This window comes from Benincasa hispida, chromosome 8, assembly GCF_027475165.1.
Source record: "Benincasa hispida cultivar pf3 chromosome 8, pf3_genome.v1.1, whole genome shotgun sequence".
NCBI lineage: Eukaryota > Viridiplantae > Streptophyta > Magnoliopsida > Cucurbitales > Cucurbitaceae > Benincasa > Benincasa hispida.
In genome coordinates this window covers 2,129,426-2,137,092 of record NC_143485.1, presented here as the reverse complement: position 1 = coordinate 2,137,092, position 7,667 = coordinate 2,129,426, and the positions used below count along the sequence as shown (strand labels likewise).

The 7,667-nt window shown below is 26.4% G+C and overlaps 1 protein-coding gene across 1 annotated transcript; it reads left to right on the top strand.

Annotated features, from left to right (window-relative positions):
- The first annotated feature begins 271 nt into the window (after positions 1-271).
- LOC120083278 (NAC domain-containing protein 90-like) lies at positions 272-1,678 on the top strand. Its single transcript, XM_039038952.2, has 2 exons — positions 272-770; positions 894-1,678. The coding sequence occupies exons 1-2, from the start codon at positions 584-586 to the stop codon at positions 1,424-1,426; spliced, it is 720 nt and encodes a 239-aa protein (XP_038894880.2). The 5' UTR covers positions 272-583; the 3' UTR covers positions 1,427-1,678.
- The last annotated feature ends 5,989 nt before the right edge of the window (positions 1,679-7,667 follow it).

The window sequence follows — 7,667 nt, the reverse complement described above, 5'->3', positions numbered from 1 at the left end:
CTCACTAGATGAGCTTTCTTTTGGGTCTTTTTCGAATTTCGACTAAAGTTACATATAACCAAATTTAGCCAAGTCGACTTCAAATGATCATGATGAAGACACATAGTACGATGGACTTAAATTTTTGTCTTCAATTTTCATTTGGAGCATATGTCAATTTGTGATTATAACTTGGTTTATGAGAATTGTTTTAATTTAACTCGAGTGTAAATGACGTTGAAATGGCTTTAATAATGCTGAAATTGTAATGTTTAACATGTGAATAAGATTATAACTTGGTTTATGAAGGATAATTAATGAAAGGATGAGAAGTGGATATGCATACATGATACACATAAGAAGTTGAAGGAAAAAGTCTATGACCAATTCAAAAAGTGGTCTTCTGATTCATAAATCACAACACAACAAACAATTATGATTTATGATCTCCCACATCTCTCTCTCTTACCTTCTTTTTCCAATCCAAACGCGTTCATGTTGATGTTTACACTTGTCATTAACTTAATTACCAATATCTCCCTCTCTTTCAGCTCTCAATATATATAATACCAAGTGATCAACTGAGAAATACCATCAACCTCAAATGGCAATGCCAATGGACGAAGAAGAAGCCTCTATCCATGACTACCCGCCCGGCTTTCGCTTTTACCCGACCGAGGAGGAGCTCGTTTCCTTCTATCTCCGCCATCAGCTTCATACCCAGCTCCCCGAAAAGCACCGCGTCATCCCCCTCCTCAACATTTACGACTCTGAGCCATGGGACCTCCCCAGTAACTAATTACCTTTTTTTTCTTTTCTCAATTCAAATTTTTTACCTCAATTTTCAACTTTTCATCTTTTCTTTTATAAATGTCAAAATAATAGACCAAGGCTAAATTCGAAAATAATAACAGAGCTGGCCGGGGAGCTGTGCAAAGGGGACAGCGAGCAATGGTTCTTCTTCGTTGCTCGTCAAGAAAGAGAAGCACGAGGAGGCCGCCCCACAAGAACCACCGCCGCCGGCTACTGGAAGGCCACCGGCTCTCCGGTCTACGTCTACTCCTCCGCCAACAAGATCATCGGACTCAAAAAGACGATGGTCTTCTACAAAGGCAGAGCCCCCACCGGTACCAAAACAAAATGGAAGATGCACGAATACAGAGCAATCGACGATTACGCCAAATTGAGGCACGAATTTAGTCTCTGCCGAGTTTATGTCATTTCCGGATGCTTTCGGGCCTTCGATCGCCGCCCCATGGAAGTCATCGCCGCCGCCGGGAACAACCAGGATCGGAAAATGAAGGGGAAAGTTACTTCGCCGGAGATTTCGTGTTCGGCGGTGGCGGCGATGGCGGACTGTGACGGAAGTGGTAGTAATTGGAGGATGGTTGAAGATGAAGAATTTGAAGAACCCATTTGGGAATGGAACAAAATCGATTGGCCCTAGAAATAGAAATCTCGATATTCATTGATGACCCTATATGTTAGGCCTATTTTACAATAATGTAGAAGAATTCTCAGCGGATTTAAGAAATTATTTGTAACATTATAAACTATTGGAGTTCAAAACTATTTATCTTCTATTTTTTTTTCCCACAAAATGTACTTAATAGCCATGTTTTTTTTTTTCTTTTTTTACACAAATGTACCATTTAAACGTTAGAAAATGAAGGAAAAATCATAAAAAGAAATTATTTTAGATCGTTTGATAATATTTCCATCTTTTATTTTCTGTTTCTCAATTTTTAAGAAATTAACTTTTAGATAATATTCTGAAAAACGTTTCTGAAAATAAGACGTAAATTAAGTACTACACAGATAATTCTCTCTTTTTATTTATTAATTAAATCTATTTTTAATTAAGATTCAAAATGCGGACTTGATCAGTGGGTTAAGCATACGCTACACATTTACGAGCTCATAGTCGAGGGTTTGTATCCCAAGAAGAACTTTTTTTTTTTTAATTTTTATTTATTAGTTTTCTTTTTCCTTTTTTCTTTCTTTTATCTTTCTTTTCTTTATATTTCTTTATTTATTATTTTTACATCCATATATTAATTTAATTTTAAAATTTAAAATTTTCAATATTTAAATATATATAGTTAAAAAAAATTGAATTTTAAATTTTAAATTTTATAATAGGCATGTTTATATATTATTTTAAATTAAAATTTTTTATTTTTATTAATAAAAAATTCTTATAAAAAGAAAAATCCTAAAAATATTACAAGTAAAAAGTAAGTATTTTAAAAACTTTTTGCTATAAAGTGTAAATATTTTTAAATTTTCTTTTTTATATTTAAAAAAGCCCCCTTCTTAATACATACAAAACGAATTAGAATTTTACAATATATAACTTTTGTTCACTAAGATATTCATTTAAGTTTACTTTGATATTTTTACAACCACGACATTTATATAATAATATAATTGAGTTAGATTTGAGTCGACATCATTTAACATAAATAATATTACAAATAAAAGCAAATCAAATTTTAGCAACATAATAATTATCGAAATAAGAGAAATTCTTATAAATAAAAAAATTTAAAAAAATTTACATTTTATAACAAAAAGTTCCAGAAGTACAAAGCACTTTTGGAACTTTTTACTATAAAGTGTAAATATTTTAAAATATTTTTTTATATTTAAAAAGGCCCCTCGAAACAATTGTATTATTGTTATTAATTTTACATCATAACTTTTATATATTTGATAATGTAAATATTTAATAATTATTTTTATATTTTAATGCATGCTAAATTTTTTTTAGAAAATTATTTTAAATGAACAAACTACTAAAATATTTACAAATAATAATAAAATATCATAGGCTATATGTGATAGACTGCAATAGACCGCGATAAACCACTATTAATGTCTATCATGACACAGATAATAGTCTACAACAGTTTATCATAGATAAATAGTGAAAATCTTGCTATATTTGTAAATATTTTGATTCGTTTTTCTATATTTGAAAGCAACTATATTTTATATTTTCTATTTTTAAATTACATTTAGACTATAAAATATGAAAAATGGAAGGGAGAAAAAAAAACGAAAAACAAGAAATGATTATCAAATAAGTTTCTATTTTTGTTTTTTTTTTTTTTTTTTTTTATAAAAAACAAGAAATAGAAAATGAAAAACGAGAATAACAGGACTTATTTTTCTGTTTTATGTGTGTAATATTTAGATTGATTTTATTTTGAAAAGGCACTAAAAAGGAAATGTGGTGAAGAAATTCTATAATGATAACTAGAAATTGTTTCATTTCCTTGTAGCTATTAATTTCTGTAGTGTGAAACTTATTGTTTTTCCCTTTTGGTTCTGAGTTTTGAATCTAATATCCATATATATTCTACTTCGTTAAATCATTATAAAATTTAAGAAATATCAATTAAATTTTGGAATGGTACAATGCTTTTAATTCTTAACTTAATAATTTTTTAGAATTTTCAGTGCCCATAATAATCTTTTCTTATTCTTGGTGTTCTCTCATAATCTTCCTATATAATACATGACAATTAGATAATGTTTGAAACATGTTTAAAATGAGCTCACATGACCTATTGTTTTGAATCTTTATTTTTTAAATTTTTATTTTTTTTTAGTTTTTGCTTCTTCCCTTTCTTTGTTTTTTTTTTTCCTTTTCTTTCTCCAATTTTTGCTTTTGATTTTTCATAAGAATTATGAAGCTAAGTTTCATATGACTTGAAAGTACTCATTCATAAGTGACTTAGCACCAACAAACCAATCATCAAGTTTGATTGTTATAACGAAATATTAAATATAAATAGCAAATGAAAGTCTATCAGTGATAGTAACTAATGTTTTCTATCATTGATAACTTAATCTTTGATGATTTTTTTTCACAGTTAATAGTCACTTATAGAAGTCTATCATTGATAGCCAACTTAGTGAATTTAATTAATAAAGTTGAATCTCGAACTAAAGTGAAAGTGAATGCCTAGAGGTTATCACTAATAGCATGTTTATCAGTGATAGACACTATCAGCGATGACATGTTATTTGATGGTAAAAAAATGATAAAAGTTATCTCTAATAACATGTTATCGATGATAGAAGCTATCACCGAATAACTACGATATAAATGATATCAGTGATATGGTGATAGAATTGAGATGATATCCATATTGATGATATCAATTATATAAAAGTTAATTCCATTTGATGAAAATCTATCATTGACAGTCCGTGCTAAAAGCTATTGGTGATGGCCACTGATTGGAGCTATCAATGATAACCATAGCTATTAGTGGGTATCTGTATATTAGTGATATGACTTAGTATATATCAATAAAATGAATGATATTAATGATATTGGTGATATGACTTAGGTAAATATTAGAGATAGTCACTTATAGACCTCTTATTGATAGACTTCTATCACTTATAATTTTTAATGTTAATCTTTGAAAGATGATAGTTTCTTTTCAAAAGTTGATAACTACTTATAAAAGTCTATCATTGATATCAATTGATAGCCTTAGGTGTTAATATTTCAAGTTTGATTCCAATTAATCAAGTGTATCAATGATAGCCATTGAAAATTGATAGCAAATAAAAAGGTGATATTTCAAGTGTTACTATTTTAAGGTTGTATTAATATTTCTCAAATTGAAAACTATCATTGATAACAACTAATAACTGTGGATTGCATGTGAACTTTTTGGTCATTTACTTATATAGCTATAACTGATAGTGATCACTATATTCCTAATATGTTTATCTTTGTTCTACATATCTTTTATTATTTTGGATCTGATTGTTATTTGTGCAACTAACTTTTTTTTTTTTAATTTCATATTTTGCTACTTCAAACCACTCTACAATAAGTGCAACAATAATGTATTTTAAAAAAAATTCAACTATAATTATATTTCAAATGAACATGTGTATTGACTCTAGCGATAAGGTTTGTGTGGAAATTCAAGCATCGTACTAGGTCTTTTCTACGTATCTTTACCATGTGAACGATTAGTTGAAATTGATCTATCTTATAATCTAGGGCAAATATCAATCAATTTATACTCTAAACTTTTGAGGTTGTATCAATTAAAATCATGAACTAATAATTGTATCAATTTAAACCTTAAACTTGTGTAAATGTATCAATTCATACCTTCTTCCAGATTTCATTCGACCAATATAGTGTAAAATTTATGATTTGAATCAATTACTTTTAAATTTTCATAACCAAATCAATTTAAATATTTCATTATGATTACCTTTGAAAATTATCGATGCATTGATTCTTAAACGTATGTAGACATATTTAAATGCTAGTTTTACAAAATACATGATCAAATTACATATAAATATGATTCTCAAATGAAATTCTGATTCATGAATATAAATTGATTCATCTATGAAAGTTCAGGGATGTAATTGATACAATTATAAGTTCATACATATACAAATTGAAACATAATTGAGAATATAAATTGATATATATACAAAAATTCAGTTTAAAATTTATATAATTATTAATTCTAGGTTTAAATTAATATAATCCTAAAATTCTGAGCTATAAAAATCATATTTTTCCCATAATCTATCTAGAGTATGTGAACGGCTAGATAGTATGTTCAAAATATGCATAAAAATGTGGAGAAGTAAAGATCGAATCTAAATAGACTTTTTTTTTCCCCTTTATTGTTATTATTATTTAAATTTCAACGAGATTAGATTAGAAATTATTTTGTTCGTTCAAAAAAAAAGAAAAAAAAAAAAAGAGATTAGGAATTATTTCCTTTTCAATCACTTTCAAACCATTTTTGTATTCATTCTTTATCAATTCTCAATCACAAAACACATGAAAGGGGTCCTTGTGTTTACATTATCCAAATTGGACTTTGGACTTGGTTTATGTTTATCCAAAAAAATCTTGGGTTATTTTTATTTTAATTAATTTATTTAGAACTTAGAATCACATTTATTTAATATACCATTTTCTTTAAGCTAATATCGAACAACAAAAGAAAATTACAATATAAATCATCTTTAAGAATGATGGAGAAAATAGTATCTAAAAGAAAATCTTTCCAGATCAAATAATGACTCTTAGAAGATGTCAAATTTGTGAAAGCATAAACAACTTTGTTCGCCTCTTGAAGAACAAGACAAAAGCACAAGACATTAACAAAATTGTCAAAAAAATGAATGTCACGTACAAAGATCTAACATCAAAAAGAGAGGAAAGTCACTCATTAATGAGATTGATGACCTCGAGTGAATCAAAGTCAACTTCTATATGTAGATTGGATCCTTTCCACTTATGATTGATTGTTTTTAGACGCTTCAAAATGACCGCAACTTCAGACCGGTTAATGTACCCTCCTTTACCCTATAAAAAAAAGCCTTTAGAAACCTCTTCTTGAAAGTTTGTGGTGGAGAGAGTATGTAAATGAACCCAACAAGGAGGCAGGACATGGCAAGGTCAAGACTAAGTCAACTAGACAAGATATGAAAGGGATGTATACAATGTCTCTTGGCAGCTGTTAAAATATATATATATATATATATATCATTTAAAGAATTGAATAATATTTTTTGAATCCAAAAGTCCTTATATTCTATATTTCAACTAAATATACACTAATAGACGAAATTTAGTTGTGCATTTTATAAAACCAGTTTGATATTAGGTATATTCTACGTATTTTGTAAAATTTATAATATAACCTGATGACAAAAGTTAAAAAATACAATTTATATATAAAAGAAGTTAAATATCAGACAATAACTTTGAATTAAATTTTAGTTTATAAATTTAAGTAATTAATTAGTTAACACTATAAATTAATCATTAGTAGCTAATTATATTATTAAAATAATATAAATAAAACATGTTAAAAGTTACAAACCTAAAACTTTAAATTGTTGATTTTTATCCTGAGTAGTATCATTTGATTACCTATTTAATTTTAAATTTTATTTTATTACATCATTTGATTATTTACTCTTCAATTTAAACTGACCTAATATTTTTAAAATTTTCAATTAATTATTAAATAATTAATATATATATATATTTATTTATTTTGATTTGGATAATTTAATTATTATCCACTTAATTTCAAACTTTAATTAAAATGATTATAAATATTATAAAAATAAATGTCCATTACTTAGTGTCTCATATGCATGTATCTTGTAATAATTATCCATGTAAGTCCACATCCTAATCGTCACTATTATTATAAATAGTGATCTCAAAAAATGCACATTGATGAAAAATCCACTTCAAAATTCCATTAATTTTTATTTTATCCAATTTTATAATTTTAGTTATTTTATTTTATTTTATATTATATTTATTTATTTATTATTATATAAATATATTACTATATTATATTTTCTCCATATTCGTGTTGTCATTGTGCTTTCAATTTCACAACAAAAAATTAAAAAAAAATCAATTTTTTAAACTTTTTTATAATTATTTTTATTTTGATTTGGATAGATTTGATTATGAGTCTGATTCAAAGTTCAATGTTATTTTAAAATAATTTAATCATAAGATTTTTTGTTATTTGGATAGATTTAGTTACCTACCTAGTTTCATACTTTCATTTAAAACAAAGATTATTATTTTTATATTTATTTATTTATTTATTGTATTAAGTTTTTAATGATTACATTATATTATTATTATTGGA